General features: G+C 38.1%; 2 protein-coding genes across 3 annotated transcripts; both read left to right on the top strand.

Moving 5' to 3' along the window:
• Positions 1-586: 586 nt before the first annotated feature.
• On the top strand, positions 587-7,440 carry LOC106956224 (synaptotagmin-1-like). 2 transcript variants are annotated; one of them, XM_015046926.1, is made up of 10 exons: positions 587-915; positions 1,418-1,514; positions 1,902-2,065; positions 4,016-4,197; positions 4,547-4,660; positions 4,747-4,914; positions 5,435-5,602; positions 5,860-5,977; positions 6,671-6,804; positions 6,891-7,440. In XM_015046926.1, the coding sequence occupies exons 3-10, from the start codon at positions 1,933-1,935 to the stop codon at positions 7,095-7,097; spliced, it is 1,224 nt and encodes a 407-aa protein (XP_014902412.1). In that variant the 5' UTR covers positions 587-915; positions 1,418-1,514; positions 1,902-1,932; the 3' UTR covers positions 7,098-7,440. The 2 variants fall into 2 exon arrangements, with proteins under 2 accessions (XP_014902412.1, XP_014902411.1); XM_015046925.1 differs by lacking the exon at positions 1,418-1,514 and having other exon boundaries at positions 588-915.
• Positions 7,441-8,900: 1,460 nt separating this feature from the next.
• LOC106956226 (otogelin-like protein) lies at positions 8,901-18,019 on the top strand (the record flags this gene model as incomplete). The annotated part of the gene is made up of 15 exons (XM_015046929.1): positions 8,901-9,141; positions 10,101-10,143; positions 10,417-10,462; positions 10,728-10,806; positions 10,896-10,988; positions 12,074-12,228; positions 13,696-13,817; positions 13,941-14,146; positions 14,576-14,700; positions 16,257-16,363; positions 16,473-16,579; positions 16,687-16,812; positions 16,892-17,000; positions 17,072-17,118; positions 17,874-18,019. Coding segments are annotated over exons 1-15 (1,584 nt in total), but the record flags the coding sequence as incomplete, so codon positions are not given.
• Positions 18,020-18,382: the final 363 nt, after the last annotated feature.

Here is an 18,382-nt window from a genome sequence, read left to right as displayed (position 1 = left end):
TATTTCACCCCTTTTAACAGTCGGTCCATGAGAACACAGCTGTCCTCATGACAGTGTTAAATGTCTAAAAGTATGTTTAAATTCCTGGTTTCCTTGTAAATATAAAAAGTTTGGTTTTTATCACTAATCAGGATGCCTAAGAAATGTCAATGTGAGTCTGCAGACTTAGCAAAAAGAGAAATGACACTCTAAGACACTCTCCTCCCCTTTACATCTTCTATACAGTAACACTGGAACGTCAAGGTGAACTGAACAGCACAGGGACCTGATCGCTGTGTTACTGCAGAAACCCCATCCCAAGCTTCTAAATCAGGCTACGACATCTATACATAGATAATATGAGGCAGTTCTGCAGCTTCTACCAGATGTACACATTAACACACACATACACCCGCGCGCACACACACACACAGAGCTGTCCACTCTGAATGTAAATGCCCTCCACTGCTGAACTCTCAGTATGCTAACGAGCTTTAAAAAGCAGTGTCACTACACTAATGAATATGCATCAGAGGCCCGGTGAGGGTGACCTGTAGGGATGGGACAAGAGGTCTCGAGAGGTGGGGCGACAGGAATGTACACCGCATCTCTCACGGGACATGATTGGACAGAAAATGAACATATTCACCACAATAGAACACCCACTATCACTCACCCCCACACATCCTCAAATAAACACACACCCTCAACCCTATCTTACCCCACCCTCCCCGTTGTTGCCTCTTGATCCAGCTTCACACACCTGCTCCTGCTTTGCTTGATGTCTGAAGACCGGTGCGATGTAGAACTACAGGGCAGCGAACTGATCCACACATCAGCGCTTTTCTTTGCTTCTCTGACTCCTTCAACTTCCCTCACCCTCTTCAAATATTGAAGGAACAGAAAAATCCGATATTTGGACGTCAATTACCACAGGTATGGATTCATTTTTTTTTTCATTATATCATTAGAAAGCCATTGTAACAATAATTTCAGAAAAATTATAGACTTACAAAAAAGTACATACAAACCACAAGCAGACCTGCACCAAAAATTAGAATGTGTTTAATTAAAAAAAAAAAGATAAAAGTAACAAATGGTGCGATTTCAGATTTAACACCAGATTTTTAAGATTAAGAAAAAAAGTAGCTTCATAGTGCAGTTAAATCAGACATATAAAAAAGGTGCAGTTGAAAATATCAATTTATTTTTTGCAGAAATTACAAAGATTGCATCTTTTATCATTGTAAAAGATGCAGTTTAGTTAGACTAAGATATAAGTAGCATTTATCATCTCTCATTACTGCATCGAAGCTCAAAAAAAACTTTAAAAGTGAGATAAGTGTCCGCATGGATGTGCTGATTCAGCCCCAGATACTCAATACCTGTGATGTCTGCAGAATTGAAAATAACAACCCAAAACATTTCCTGTGCTCAGGAGTCAAGTTTTGGCAGCACTTATTGCACTGGCGTGACCTTGGCACATGACTCTGACCTCTGGCAGCTGAGCGTTGAACAGCGGAGATCCACACGTGGTGCTTCACACACTCCCTACCACCCTTCACCCGCCCACTACCCCCCACCCGCACCTCTTTAACTGCATTTCAGCAGCTTTGGCAAAGACAGCAGCTTTCATATCCTGTGTTTGAGTGTTTTTGCAATGCCAGCAGAAACAAGAGACATTATTTGACACTGGTGTATATACTCCGTTTATAAGCACATTATTGCATCAAATATTTGATCAACAGACTGAGGAAACTTCACGCAGTCTGCTCTGAAGAGCTCTTCAAATTACGTCAAATAAAACTACACACTTTATGAGATTTATAGCTGTGGCAGTCTCTGCCTTGTTTGAAAGGTGATGTTGCAGAGTTGTGCTGAGCCTTTTCTTTTTTCTTGCACTGTTTTCATTTTTCTGACAGCGAAATCCCTGATCTGTCACTGCGACCGATAATGAACCGACGAGCCGCACCGAGCACCTCGTTCAGCCCCACCAAGATCCCAAATGCAGCAACTACACCGGGCAAAAACCAAACTGGAAGCCACGGTGCCAACAAGTTCATGAATGAGCTACGGAGCATCCACAGTGAGTTGGACAGCAGAATGGATTTCCTTTGGATCTCAAGTCATATTTCAAAGCTATTGTTGTATGTCAGCACTTGTTAAAAAAGATTAGAGATTATTGCTTTTGCTCCAGTATGTTAAATATTTAATATACTCCCTAAAGACAGGATATTAGAGGAAGTAAACGTCTGGATTTAGCAACGGTTTTGGTGGCACATGCTGGACGTTTTCAAAGGGGAAGGTAGACTGGAGTCACAAATAACCTGAGGTTAGCACATCAAAATCAGAAACCATAGCAGAATTTTATGAATTTTTATAATGCAGCTTAATATTAAAGTTAGGCGGGAGGCAGAGCAGAGAGTGAGTTGTAGACATATAAATGTGAAATCTATAGGGAAGAAAGTAATAAAAGTATTGACAAAAGAATAACAAAAATAATTAAATAATTGAAACATACTCTCCTATCTTATAATAATAATAATAATAATAAAAATAAATATGAATGTCTGTCTGGATGTATGATGGGAGGGAAGAGGGGCTTGTTGTTGTTTCTGCATACAACTTACAGGAGATCCGTAAGTTGTATGCAGAACTTACGGATCTTAATATTTAGAACTTAATATTTAGGCCTTTAATATTAAAGGCGTAAACCTTTAATATTAGGTTTAGGCCCTGTCAATATCAGTGTAGAGGATCTACACCCTTTCATAAAAAATCCCTATAAAGATGACAATTTGTTTTGGAAAGGTCTTGAGAAAAAAATGACACTAATTGTTCCTGGGACTTCGCTGGGCTTAAATGACAATGTAAAGCAGTCAGTGAAATGGACCAAAAACAAGAACGATGTGCTCAAGGCCAAGAACTACAGAACGTCAGAGGTGATGCTACGATATGATTGTTTTCAAACAGCCTTATATTGATTATTCAAGTGGAAATCACTTGATTAGTCAAGTGATTCTTCAAGTGAATAATAATTACCTCACCTACCTCACATATCAGGTGAAGTAACTAAAGCACCTCACCTGATATGTGTTTCTTTTTAAAAAAAATTCCCTCAAACATCAATTTAATGTAATTTTTTTTGAAAAAACTTTCTTAAACAAGTGGCTACGAGAAAATAAAGTGGTGGCAAAGTGAAAAGATTGAGGGAGTCTGGGGAAGTCTCATAGTGGAGAGGCAGACACTGGAAATCTCTGTTTTAATGTGCGTGACCTTCAGGAGCTGAGGCAGCACAGCATGAGAAAACATTATGCCACCATGATCAATATAGTCACTTGAGACAAGGAGTGCCTTGGAGACCCATTATCAATTAATGTTGTTTACTGCTTCCTCCATAAAGGCCATCTGTTATATAAATACAAAGCCACAGATAAATGCTATTTAGGAACGTTCTAAAGTTTTCTGGGTGCAGAAAGATCGAGGAAACATGTTAATCAACAATTCTGCCTATTTTTAGAGCATCATTTTGAATAGGAATTTTATTTTAGTTTCATTAAAATTTTACAAAACTCAAAACAACTTACAGAGAGATTGTAAATTATTCACTGTAAGCTAATAAAATATTTTACTCAGCAAGAATAGACACATTTTGCAATTATCAAAATGCGATAAATCAGAAAAATGTACCCTTTATCAAACTCGCCAAAGGAAATGCCTAAGCTGATCTACAATGGTCATAAAACATTCTACAAATGTATTACCCCCGAACCTCATGGTAATGAGTTATAAAAAGACTTAAAAAAAAAAAAAAAAAAAAAAAAGTCTGTCAGGTCATCTGCAAAATTTGGTACTGTGGGAGGAACATTCATAATTCATAATTTATTTTTTTTTAAGTTAACCAGTGTGTCCAGGGGTGTCTAATTAGGAATTTTTACACATTTTTTCCTGTTAAGAGGTCGATGTTACCAAACTGGACCAGATGCAGATGCATTATTATTTTCTCCCATGCATTTTTATGTTTGTGATTTCGTAGAACCGTCCTGGGCAACAGCCGCCCTTTGCATCGTCAGTTTGTGCATGGTGCTGTCATGTATTCTTTGCATCTGGAAAAAATGCTTGATAAAGAAGGACAAGGACAAAGAAAAGGACAAGAAGAAAGGAAAAGAGAAAATCCAGGGAGGTTTTGACACTGAAATGGATGGGGGTCACAGCGAGGTAAGCTAGCGCACAACAAACACATTCACAGACGTCACCTCCTGCAGACACATTGTCCTTGTAATGTATCATAGCCCTGACGTCTGGGTTACCCAGGACGAGTAAAACTGTCAGTGCACTCTAAGACGAATGGACGTGCTGCTCGTCGCTCATGTTAAATGTAAAGTTAAGGTGAGGTGATGAAAGTTGCTTTGAAGGAGATGACTGCCTTGTCTGAACAACCAACGTCTGCTGTAACATAGGTTAATGCAGAAAAATAGCACAAACTCGTCCGTTTCCATGTTAAAGAAAAGGCATGTTTAAATGCGTATTCAGCACTTATATTGAATTCGTGTCTATCTGTCTGCAGCCCGCAAAAGATGAAACGGTCAAAGAAACAGAGCTTTCAAAACATGAGCCCAAGGAAGACGAGAAGCTCGGCCGACTTCACTTCACATTAGACTACAACTTCACAGAAAATTCGGTGAGTTCCTGAAGCTGCTCCATCTGCCAACTGGTCACCAGCTATACGTCTTCATTCTGTTGCCATTCTCTGTGCTCACGCTCCAGCTAGTGGTCGGCCTCTTGGAGGCTTCAGAGCTTCCTGCAATGGATGTGGGAGGCAGCTCCGACCCTTATGTTAAACTCTACCTGCTCCCAGACAAGAAGAAAAAGTTTGAAACTAAGGTCCACAGGAAGACGCTGGAACCAAGCTTCAACGAAACCTTCACATTTAAGGTAAAACGTTAGAATAGGCAGCCTATTTCAAAGGGTTGGCGTGTTAATACAGTGCTGAAGAACTTGGCTTCAGACAGACATATTCTGTTTATGTTTTTTTTTCTTTTTTGTCAGATGTAATGTTTAAGATCATTTAACAAATGTTAATGTCAGTCAGAGATGATCTGACTAAATTCAAGATGGAGCTTTTAAATAAGGATGTTATGAGGTGAATAAAGCAATCCAAACCAATCTGAGCCTTTGGAAAAAAAAAAAAAGAAAAAAAAAAAAAGAAAAAGTTGTCCCCCTTGCCATCAACAATCGCTATCAAGCAACGACAGGGAGGTTTTTTACATCACCATGGAGAAATTTGAAATTTTGAGCCATCATAATTCAATCAAAAAGACACATCAGACATTACAATTTGTTTTGTGATCTGAAACATTTAAAAGCAACAAAAAAAAAAGCAAAAATAGAAGAAAAGGAGGTCGATACTTTTTCACAGCGCTATCGCAATGTGAATTTTTGCTCTACTGTAAAGGTACCATATACGGACTTGGGCGGAAAAACCCTTGTGATGACTGTGTATGACTTCGACCGGTTCTCAAAGCACGACGCAATCGGGGCAATAAAGATACCGATGAGCAGCATAGACTTCAGCCAGTCTCTGCAGGAGTGGAGAGATCTGCAGAAGGCTGAGAAAGAAGAGGTGGGAAGATAACTTTACAGAGAGCTGGATTAGTTAAAATTATGCATGATGAAAAGCCTGAGGATTTTAAAAATGACCTATTAGGGAAAACTCTTTCTTAAAAGAAATAATTTCTGTTACTTATAATCAGACAAAATTATGCTATTATAAATTCTGTGGAATCCAGCTGTTCTGAAGCAGCGACCATTATATTAAAATATCATAAAATATCTATTATCTGATATTCTTCCAACTTGATCTTCATGTTTGTGAACCAGAGCGAGTGGCTTGGAGACATATGTTTGTCCTTGAGGTTTGTACCAACTGCAGGGAAATTGACTGTGGTTGTCCTGGAGGCCAAGAACCTGAAAAAAATGGATGTGGGTGGATTATCAGGTGAGCCCAGCTGCAGAGTTCATGGGAATTTTGCATTTTAAAACTGCAATTAACAGTAAATACTTCCCGTTAATGATTAATGAATAATTATGCCTCTGTTTTACAAAATTCTCAGAAAATGGGAAGTTCTGTGATTTGTTTAGCATCTAAATCTTGTTCAAAATCAGACTTTTGGGTCCAATTTGAAATCCAGAAATGAAATAGTCCACAGGAAAATAGGTAATGAGATTGCTTTTTCTTATTGAACTTGTCTTTAGGCGCAAGTAACACAAAAATCAATGGATTAATAAGGTGAACCACAATTCAAGTTGTGATGTGACTAAACAAAAATAAATGTCATAATCTAAACATAAATTCATTTTCTTTGTTAAAAATGCTGAGTTTTATTTTTTGCACATTGGAATAAAAAATAAAGCCTGCAAGCTTTTTAACACACTTACCCAGGCTTGGAAAATAACAAAATAAAAATTCCAAACTTTTCCTGACTTTCTAGGAACCTTGAGGTCATCTTAGATTCCCGTCACTAAAATGTTTTAACATTTAAAGTAGCTGATGTGGGTCAGTTCAGTTCACTTGGCTCTTAAATCAGGAATCACTACAACTAATGTTGCTTTTCATTGATAGAGTTACAGAGCGGGTGCCAAGCTTTTGGTCTGCTGCTTTAACATAAAACACCCCTGTTCTCTCTTGCAGACCCATATGTGAAGATCCACTTAATGCAGAATGGCAAACGACTGAAGAAAAAGAAAACTACTATAAAGAAAAACACTTTGAACCCTTATTACAATGAGTCATTCAGCTTTGAAGTGCCATCCGAACAAATAGAGGTACGCTAAAGAGGTATTTGGGGATACGTGGACGTGAATAATGTTCAGCGTATAAAATCCTTCTTCTGCGTAAACTTTCTTTGCAGAAGGTGCAAATAGCAGTGACTGTGCTGGACTATGATAAGATTGGGAAGAACGATGCCATTGGGAAACTGCTTCTGGGCGGCAACAGCACTGGGACTGAACTGCGCCACTGGTCAGACATGCTGGCCAACCCACGCCGCCCGATAGCCCAGTGGCACAGCCTTAAATCAGAGGATGAAGTCAACTCATTGCTTTCCAATAAGAAATAAACCAGTGTGCAAGAAAACCAACTATTTATTTTAGGCTTATTTACCGTCCTTCCTTTTCTCCCCAACTACATTAACCATGTAAATATTTTTGATTAAACATTTATGTTAAAATAATTGACTGTAAAATGTTTAGAGTTATTTTTTTATGCTTCATCTTAAAGATAATTTTAAAAATACATAACTATTTAAAGTGCAACAACACAAAAGAGATAATAGATTATGTTACATCTGTAATGTGTTCACTAAACTAACAAAATTCACCAGTAGAGGGAGACAATTTAAAGTTCTTCAGTGAATGTTTGACGTTGCTGCTTTGTAAATTTACTAAACTTTTGGTGAACTGAAATGACGAGTTACATATATTTTTATGCTTTTAATATTTGCTTGTTATATTTTAGACAGGTATTAAGCATTCACTCACAACCTATAGGTATACATACATGTCAAATTATTTGTGAAAGTTGTGGTCACATATCATTTCATGTATTTTAGGATTAATACATTAGATTTTCATATGTTACTCTTTCTGTTAGTATCTCATAAAAGAAAGCAGTTGAAAATAGTAAAAGTTGTCAATAAAACACCACTACCCAACACTACCAATGTTTCACGCTTTTAACACAAAATGAAGAAAAGAACTAAGACTTAAAACCTCACAAACAATGTTTAAAAATAAAGCATATTCATAAATAGAAACACTATAACTAAGTATTACTTTAAAAGTAAGAAAATATGATGATAATGCTGATGATATATGAAAGAATCCCATAACTAGATTAAACACATGTATGTTGAGCCAACTTTGGTAGGCCAAAGATAAGCTAAACATAGAAGAACTAAATCCTTAGTCACTCATGACATTTTTATACTCCTATGATGTGACATTGACGACCATTTATCCTTTACTCTTAAAAGTGGGAAAAATGAATATTTTCTTACTTGAAGGAAATATGCTCTTTGTGTAAGGCAGCTGCATTGATCTTTATCAGTCATAAAATGGCTACAAAAACATTTACTGGCCTAAATTTTCCTCTATCTATCTTGCTGCTATTAAAGCACCATTGCCTTACTCTTAAAATCATCACCATGCCAAATCCTTTGCCATGCCAAGCTGCATTGATGCAGTCATTCATGCAATAGGAGATCTAGCCAAAATAGGGGTGTATATAGATTGTTTTTATAGACTAGTCCAATATTCTAGAAAACTGAACTCTTGGTTTCTTCCTAACAATAAACAAATAAATAAATAAAAATGATGCTGTGTGAATTTTTTTTTTCTTTTTTGCTTTTTGAATAAAAATACTAAAATAAATTAATTTCCAAAATTTACTACTTGATGCACCTGTGAATGAAGCTTAGTAAACCTACAGCTTAGCAACACGTGGAAGTAAGATTTGTTAGAAATGTGTTACAACATACTAGCAAGATTAACAGATTAATTCATAATTCAAAAATATATAAATTATTATGGAAACTTAAATGTCTGGCAACATTTTTCTTTAAATCAACATATCACCTGTAATGTTAACACCGTTACTGGCTAATCACCTAGCATTTACGCTGCTGTTAGACATACCAAAATATGACATGTAGTTGGTTAATTGGCGCTTATACTCTGCTCAAGATAGGAAAACAGACGCTCTTGTTGGTGTGTCGGTGAGAGTATCGCAGTCATGAAGGCCTCCTCCACAATTTCCCTCCCTAAATCACAGTATGAGAAAGCAGACCCGTGCAGTCGGAATGGGGGTGCTGGTGTAACAGAGAGCTCACTGCAGGCTCACCTTTGCACGCAGGTGTGGACAAGCCGCTCGTCATCTTCCTCAGGAGGGGCTTTCGCCTCCTCCAGGTGGCTTTACAGGTGCAACTAGGTTTCATCCCGCTTCCCTCTACCAGATATCCTAAACCCTTTCCACTCGGGACAGCTGAGATGCACCGTTAACGTTTCGGTGGGACTTCCTTTCGAACTCTGAGATGAACGTAAAGTGGACAGTGAAACGATTTCTTCTTCTTTCGTTTTCAGTCTCCCACTTGCTGTTACTTGAGGGTAAGTTAGAGTTTTGCTTATCCAGAATGTCATCCACCAACACTACACATTGTCATTTTTGTTTATTCCATTCGAGAAATAGCTTTTGTTTACGGTTTATTTTTAATCAGTAAGACTTTGTCTCTCACTTTAACATGAAATCAACTCAATTAGAAATAACTTGTCCCTACCAGTCACATGAAAAAACTGCTTCCTTAGCTTTCTTCATCAAATTGTTGATAAAGACTACAGTTGAGTCTAAATTATCCGTGCCACTGCCTGATCTAGATTTATTCCATCCAGTCAAATTTGTTTCTGAAAGGAAATCACAAGGCATCTGTCTATTTTTTAAATAATGCACAAGAGTGTATTATTAATTATTATTAATCAATTTCAGTTAAATTTTAGTTAACTGAAATAAAATTTATCCATGCTTTAATTAACATGGATAAATTCCATATCAGTAATTATTTTGCTATAAAATTTTAAATAATCAATGGAAAACATGTGCTGGCTTTACAACAAACAAGTACTTTGGTTATTTTTATAAATGCTGTTAAGCTTCTGTCATGTCTCTTCTGATTGCTTCAGTGTGAGGTTTGAAGGTCTCCTTGCCATTAAACTAATCGTTTGCTCCCTGTACAGCTCCTCTTACAAATTAAAGTCAAGATTGGGATTGGGGAACTCCAAAGCATGAATATTATTATTATTATTATTATTATTATTATTATTATTATTATTATTATTATTATTATTATTATTACTTTAGCTTCCTATTAGAAGGAATGTAAAGATTGCCTTAAATTTAAATCTGAAAAGGTAGTAATAATTCTGGCCTTTATTGTAACATTCTTAATTGTAAAACTCAAAACTGATTTGTCTTGAGCACATGTCAGCCTATGAAAATAAGTTTGTATTTAAAAAGGAGCCACACATTTTAAGATTTAAAACTCTAATCCTGATGTTGTCACTTTAATTAGGAGGTCAGAGCCGACTTGCAGTGGCAGAGGGAAGATCACAGAGGTAAATGAAAGACAGAAATGTGAAAATGTTTTTTTTTTTTTTTTTTCCACAAATGATTCCCATCCGGAGTCACAGGATGGCCATGATAAATGCATGCTTTCAACCAAGACAATGTGTGTGACAGAAACTGATTGAATGTGAACTCGCATTTTTTTTGTGCGCAAGGCTTTAGTGAAAAGAAGTTTGAAGTCTGGATTCAAGTGGTGTAAAGTGCACTTAAGTCTCCCCTCTGACTGTTTCTATCCACTAATGTGCATGTTTGTGTGCGCACAGGAGGGCTAATGCACTTCGGAGGAAACGGGATCTCCTTGGGGAGGAGGTTTGTACACTACACCTAAGAGAACCAGAGGAGGTCAGGGCACCCTCATGCGCATAACACCTCATCGGCACAAAGCCGTCTTTGTAACCAACTAGACACAGTCACAAACACGCACACATCTCACCCACTCAGTCTGATACAACTTAAAGCAGCAGATACACAACTGGTGTAGCACAGAGTCCGTGAGGCTGTTAATTTTTGAGAATTTTTACAGGAAACGATCTAAATGTCTTTTGTGTGTTGCTTCTTCCCCCAACCCACCCAGACATATAGGCCATTGCTGCCAGAAAATTCACTGTCACGCAGCGTTTTGCACAACTACACAGCCAGAGATGAATCTTCAGGTAAATACGATCTTGAAATTCACCCCACATTTGCAGAACATAGAACTCTGTAAGGAAGGAATTTCAGTTTGTCTTTCTGTCTGTCTCAGAATATTGTGGCTGCCTTAATGGAGGTTGGTGTCAGGAGGACAGTGTGTGTGACTGTTCTCAGTTTCAGGCATTGGGAGACCGCTGCCAGATCAGTAAGTCATTCACTCGCATCTTCACACATTCATATCATCCTCTTATTTCAGCTCATGTTCGTCTCTGTCTTGGAAGTAATATGCCTGTCCTAACACATTCAGGCTTTCTGACAGCTACATTGAGACTCTTTCGAACATGAATAACCTAAACACTTAACAGTTGTATTTAGTAGAGGTTTCTTAGTCTTCTGGTATTATTATTTCGTGGCATAATTCCCAACCATGTTCAAACACACCCACTCACAAAGACCTGTGTAAAAGATATGACCAATAGCTATTGGGTTCAGTTGCTAAGTCAAGTTTCTAGCCTTTAAATTTGAATGTAATTTCTGGTTCTGTCCTGTAGATATCCATCCAGATATCCAAGTAAATGTTATTTTTATTTTTTCAATTTGAAGAACTAAATTCAAGACTGTGTTTCCAATTGAGTTCAATGAAAGTCGTGCATCCACCCAGTCATCCATTGAGATTTAAAGCCTCATGACTTCCCAAATACCTGCCAAGAACCTTTTGAATTTAGGCTTTAGACATCGGATAAAAACACAATGAGAACCCTGGAGATTTGAGCATACAAAAATATGAAACATGTACGGATGCAGTTAGTGCTAAAACCCATTAAAGTGGTTCTGTTGTGACCTATGAAGGAACTTAGATGTTTGACAAAAAAGTACATGAAAAATGTAAGTTTTGCTTAAATATAATTGTCAAGGTTAAAATAGTCAACATAGTTAGGGAACGTTTCTGATTGAGACACTAATGAGTGCACAAAATGCCACTCACTGATAAAATTACAGGATGTGAATCACTGTAACCGCCATCCATGCTCTCAGATTATGGGGAGGGTCTCGAGCAGCATCTTGGCAAAGCAAGCCATGGGGATTTTCCAGCAACAAAGGGCTTTTACAAAATTCAGGTATTCGTTTTCAACAGATAAGTTTAATTAAATACAAAATGATGAAAGATATAAAGATGATAACCGAGATCAGATGATATGTTTGCCCTCTCAGTTTAGTTGAAAAAATAGACAAAAAAAACTTCCTTTTACAAGAACAATTTCTAAATTAATTAAGCCGTTGTCCTTCTAGTACCTAACCAGGGCCAGGATAGAGATGGGATCTGCAGGTCGTGGGGTCAGCATCACTTTGAAACATTTGATGGGATCTACTTCTACTTCCCTGGAACTTGCTCTTATATTCTGGCTCAGGACTGTCACTCAGCTACTCCAGAATACACAGTGTGGGTAAGGGCAATATTCAACATTATTTAACATCCTGTTATTTTGGTGTGAATGAAAATGCTGTGTGTTATATGAGGTATAATAAAGCAAAATGCCATAAATTTGAAACAAAACATACTAAGCAACCTTTTACTGTATGCCTTGGGTTTTAGCATCTTTCCTCTTGTCTTTTAGTATACAATGACAAATTACAAACAGTGGCTAAACCTTCTCAGTATTTAAATTCTTTACTCATTCCAATCCCTCCCCTAATTAGCATCTCAAATGATGACAAAATCACTGAACAGTAAATGTATTTTGTTGTTTCTTTAATTCTAACAGCAACATTTACATATGGAATTGTGTGAATACAGAATTATAGATGTCAAGCATATATTTATGGTGTTTCTTAGTGTAAAAATGTTATGCTATGGTTAAATGGAAATGACTTAACAGTTATCCAGTAGAATCGTTGAGTCTGTCCAAACTGAGAATACCTCACTGAAGGTCATTTCTGAAGGTTGTTGTATGCAGAGTGTTGTATGCAGATATATTATTTAAAAGTTCTTTGGAAGAAAAAACATGGAGAAGGAATGGTGACTGAGTCACCAAGGTAACCACATGCAGCCTTGAGTAGATTGCGAAGCAAAGTCCACGGTAACTACTATTACATATAACTGTAATTATTATTACAACAATAGGACTGGACTGTTGCTCAGTAGTCTAAAGTTTTCTTTTGAAGATGAAAGTAATTTTGTCTTTTGATTTTGAAATCACTCTGCCATCAGGGGAAAGAGCGGAGAGGCTCGGAATCCAAGTTTATTGATGCCCAATGTGACTCTCTCTATTGTCAGTGATGATTTGAGGAGACATGTCATTTGTTTTATGAAGTCCAAAGTCAGCAGAGCTGTCCATGAGGACAACTTTATTGAGATGCTGAAATCATTTCCTCACAGCATCTGTCAACTGCTGACACTCCCCAAAAGTACCAATATCAGGTTTAATGACCATGACATCATTGCCATTAGTCAGGAATTATTATCTCCTAATCCCTCCCAATTCAGTCTGGCAGTTATTGTCTAAAGGAAGACAGGAGACACCAGACCAATCGATGGAGATGAACTGAAGGCTGCTATTAAGGCAAACTGCACTTTTTCATAAGCTTAGCAGAGACACAGACTAAAGGCCTCCATGCCACACTGCTGATCCATTTTTAATGGTCTTACTGTTCAATCCATGAACATACTTTTTCAGTTACCTGACATTTCTCTTTCAATTTTTACCTGTGTTTGTGTGAACCTGCTTTGATTGCCTGTTGCTTTGCTGCAGTTGCACAGAAATCTCCCCATAGTGGAACAATAAAAAAGGAATTTCTAACTATCTAACATCAAAGTTTCTCCTTTTTATTTCCATAATTAAAACAAACAAACTCTTTAATAATAATCTAATGCATTTAAACCCACCTCTCCATTATTTTGCTTGCCTTCTCAGATTCACAATAGCAGAGTGTGCGAGGGAAGTGTGTATTCTTGTCCAAGAGCTCTCAGTTTGTTCTTCCCAAACGAGGAGGAGATCCATATCTCTGGATATCAGGTCCACCAGGGAGGTCGCAGGTGTGAGGAGAACAAAACAACCTAATAACATTGACCAATAAATGGCAAAGCCATCAACATTTCTCAATGCCTGACAGTATCATTTGTGACTCTTTCATTTTGTCTGTGTTTATGAAATGTCAGGTTAAGTTTGCCTCAGACTGTAGGTGGGGTGTTTATAGAGAGACTGGCTGATTACCTGCTTGTCAAGAGTGTGTTTGGCTTCTCTTTGGCCTGGGATGGAGGCTCAGGCGTCTACCTGAAGATGAGCGAGGAGCACCAGGGCACCCCTTGTGGCTTGTGTGGGAACTTCAACCACATTGCTGATGATGACCTCACCACTGCTCGGGGTAGGACTGGGCAAACTGGCCCCTCATCCGTTTTTCTCCTCACTCAGCACCCACTCAGTGCAATTATTGCTATTATACACTCAGCACCAATTCTGGTCAATTATAGAAGGGGCGGGACTATCATACACCAGAGCAGAAAGAAAAGAACTGTCACTTTGGTTCTAAAAGCCTAGAAGAAGTATGAAAATTTCCTCACATGGCCAGTAATAGTAATTATAATCTCTGGGTTTTTGGCAGAAAGCTTTCAAAAATAATTAGGTCAAACCCTAAATATCTAAAATATGGACATACATGTCATTGCAATGCCAAGTTTTGTTTGAATGGGCTTCTTGTTGTACTTATGAGAAATGAACATGTACTTGTCATTTTCTAATCTGTCGATATGAGCCTGTTGGTGACATACTGTCATGTGCTCACTCTGTGTTTAAGGCATTCGAACAGATGAGCCTGCGGTGTTTGCTAACAGCTGGACAGTGGACCTTCCTCACGAGAGAGCTTGTCCCTCTGTAGATCTTGACTTTAATGGCCCTTGCCATTCTGAGTCAGACATGGATGTAAGAACCATATCAAATGTTTCAACTTTGTATTTGTATTTTCATTATATTTTATTTCCTTTTTGTATGGGAATTGGCAAAAGAGAACATGTTGAGTTTTGACAGGGGTTGATATGAGATTGTGATGCTATCATAACTTTGAGTACAAATAGCACTGCTTGACAGTATCACGGTATTTCATTTACAAATTTAAACGAAAATGTCCAATATGGCCTATTTGCTTTTAGGACAGAAAAGCAACAATTAATTTATTTGTTGAGTAGTTTCATGATACAACAGACAACCTCCTTAAAAATACAAATTGGCCAGAGAAATAAAATATTTGCAAGTTTCATCTACCGTATTTTTCGGACTATAAGCCGCTTCTTTTTTTTTTTTTAGCCATGCGGTTATAACCCGGGGCGGCTTTTCTGTGAATTTTTCTTCAACCACCAGGGGGCTCATTAGCAGGAAGTGAATCATTGGAAGTCAAAATTGGAAATCAAAGAAGAAAGTGCTAAATTTCATTTAGATTAGAATAAGCATATGCTAGCAGCGGGCACGACGGAGAAATTTCTTCAAACTCATACCCCCTCATCATTGAAACAACACAAAGAAAAATATGCCGCTTTTAAGTTGAGGAGTATCAATCTGGCAGTACAGGAGGGAAATAGAGCCGCTGCAGGTAAGCTCGGCGTGAACGAATCCGGGGTTCGGCATTGGAGACGGAGGGCTGCGTCCTTAATAGCAGATTTATTAAGGACGCTCCCTCTGCTGCGTCTTTGTGGAAAACTGAGAGCGGCGGAGATACCAGCAGCTAATAGCCCGGTGCGGTTTATATATATGCGGTAATCTACACAAGATTAAAATTACACATACAGGTTTAAATAAATTTAGGCCTGTGCGTTCAGTATTCAGGTAAACTAAGCTGCATGGTTTCTTTCTAAAACCATTTTTGATGTGCATTTGGCATCACTGGCCTGTAAGAACATCCAGCTGTGTTCAAGCTCCATCTACCTTTTTGTTGATTTGTTGAAAAACTCTCCCATTGCTCTACCCCACTGTGTGCAATGCTCAGCACTACTGGCAGTAAAACTGACCCTCAGCATGATGCTGCCGCCATTATGCACGACGGTTTGTGTATCAGTCTTGGGTTTTAAAAGCCTCACCTTTCTCTTACGTCATGTGGCCAAAGAGTTACATTTTTGTCTTGTCAAACCATAAAACTTTTACTGAGAGTGTTTTGAGATGAAGGCTGCTGGTTGTTCTTGAACATCTTTACTAATATTACCTCACCTAAGATTGATCCTTCTGGTTGAAGCCTCAGCATAATTCCAGGAGGACAATAATTCCAGACCGACTTGTATCCCCAGATCTTGCTTTTAGAAATAATCAAATTTATAATCATTCAACCCCGAGAAATGAATAATTCAAATGCATGAACACTATAGTTCATGTGGCAATCATGCACACGAGTGTGTATAAATGTACTTATGTTGTTTTTTTTTTGTTGTTTTTTTGTTTTTGTTTTTTTAAACGTATGTATCCCGACCTTCTCATTCTTTGCAAATCTGCAGGACGCCATTGAGAAATGCAGCGCTCTCCTTTTCTTTCCGTTTCTGTCCTGCCATGAAAACATCGACCCAAATCCCTTTGTCGCCAGCTGTGTCTCTGACCTCTGTGTGTAAGTCGTAGCCTGATCACAGCCAACTGTATGCATTCAAAACTTTTATTTGAACAGAATCTTGTATATCAGAAACTCAGTTATTCCAAAAATGCTCTCTTCCTTTTAGGGCCGATGATGAGGAAACATTTTGTCGAGCTTTGATTGAATACACCAGAGCCTGCTCACATGTTGGATATCCTGTAAGAGAGTGGAGGGACAGTTTTCCATCGTGTAGTAAGGGTCCTCCACTGCTCTCCACTGACACACCTGTTAAACAGACTTATCCCCTCAGGCCCTCATGTGTCATTGTTATTTCTTGTTTCCTGTTTGTGCTATCACAGACGACGGCTGCGAGGAGAGCTTTGTGTATAGAGACTGTATCAGTTGTTGTCCGCCCACATGTACGTTTGAGAAAGAGTGTCTAGGAACCAACCTGCACTGCCTGGATGGTTGCTACTGCCCTGACGGTATTTACACCAAATAAGAGGATGGCTAGGTTAATAAAATAAGTTGAGATAACTGAACGTAAGCCCTCTCTGCACACAGGTCTCATCCTACAGAATGGAACATGCATCCCTGCATCTCAGTGTCCTTGTGTTTATCATGGAACATCTTATGTGCAAGGACAAGTGCTTCAACAAGGCTGCAGTGTCTGGTATGTGTGAACTGTCTTTTGTTGGAACATATAAGATAATTAACTTGCTCATTACCTGATTTTTTTTTCAGTGTTTGCATGGGAGGAGTGTGGAATTGTACAGAGAATAACTGCACAGGTGAGTCTACTGATTAGGAAATTTGATAGTCATGTTACCCTTTTTTAATAGGGAATTTTCACATAATATCTGACCTAATTTTTTTCTGGAGGAGAAACTGAAAAGCTAGATTAAACAAACCAAAGGGAAAAATAAATCTTGTTTTACTTACTAGACAAAAAACGTCAAGAAAGATTTGTATTCTTACTTTGAATAAAATTAGGGCACCGTACCTTCTAATATATTTTACTCGCCCAATTTTGTTGAGTTTTGAGTTTGTCTTACTCCTCACTTACAACTGTGAGATATTTGAGAAGCTACGTGAATGTACAGCCCGTTTCATGTCAACCATTAGCAATATAATATCATGACCTGGTCTTTGCGTCTGTCGGAAAATTATTACTTTTCTGACAGCCCTTTGATGAATGTTTTGTTGCAGGGTCCAGTCATGTGTCAGCATCCTTCTTTTCTTTTTAATGCTTAACCAACACTCATTCAGAGGAGAATTCATGATGAATATTATGATTGTGAGCTGGCTAGGTTTATGTCAATTATGTGTTTGTTATGATGTCTAAATAATTGGAATTCAGTCCAAAGAATATTATTCCACATGTCCTGGTCTTAGTCTATGTCCTCTCTGGCAAAACGCTTAACCAAGAACAGGGGTGGCTGTCAAGAAAAACACACTTTTATGCTATCCTAATCTTTAGTGATTGTAAGCAACAATTAAAGGAGATGAAAAAAGCCATTTTTCTATTATTTTTTTTCCGTCGCAGCCGAGTGTTCAGTCGTAGGAGACATGTTTGTGACAACATTCGACGGCAGGATGTTTCTCCAGCCGGGGGCGTGTCAGTATGTGCTGGCAAAGAGCCGAGGCAGCAGCAAATTCACCATCACGCTGCAGTATACCACCTGTGAAGAGGTAACACACTGTCCTTTACACATGGAGAATAAAGTACTACACTAAGAAATATGTTTTCTTTTCCCTTTTTTTTTTTTTTTTTTTTTTTGTCTAGCTGATCGAGACAGTTGTCCTGTCTTAGCAAACTCCCACTTCCACACCTGTAGTTTATTGTCTGGACTTAATTGTCAGAACCAAACCCAGTGGACGCCATGTCAGCTATAAAAAAAAAGACGTGTCTTTGTATTGTTTATTTTAAGTTTGTGCATATTACTGAGAAGCTTGTTGTTTTTCTAATGGGAAGCACTTTGAACGACCTTGTTGCTGAAATGTGCTGTGCAAATAAACTTCCCAGATAGCACATGATGTTAAATCAACGTTGAA

This window comes from Poecilia latipinna, unplaced genomic scaffold (genome assembly GCF_001443285.1).
Source record: "Poecilia latipinna isolate Pla-1442-1.1 unplaced genomic scaffold, P_latipinna-1.0 Scaffold799, whole genome shotgun sequence".
Classification (NCBI taxonomy): Eukaryota; Metazoa; Chordata; class Actinopteri; order Cyprinodontiformes; family Poeciliidae; genus Poecilia; species Poecilia latipinna.
The sequence above is the reverse complement of the archived record's forward strand: the minus strand, read 5'-3'. Positions and strand labels throughout refer to the sequence as shown.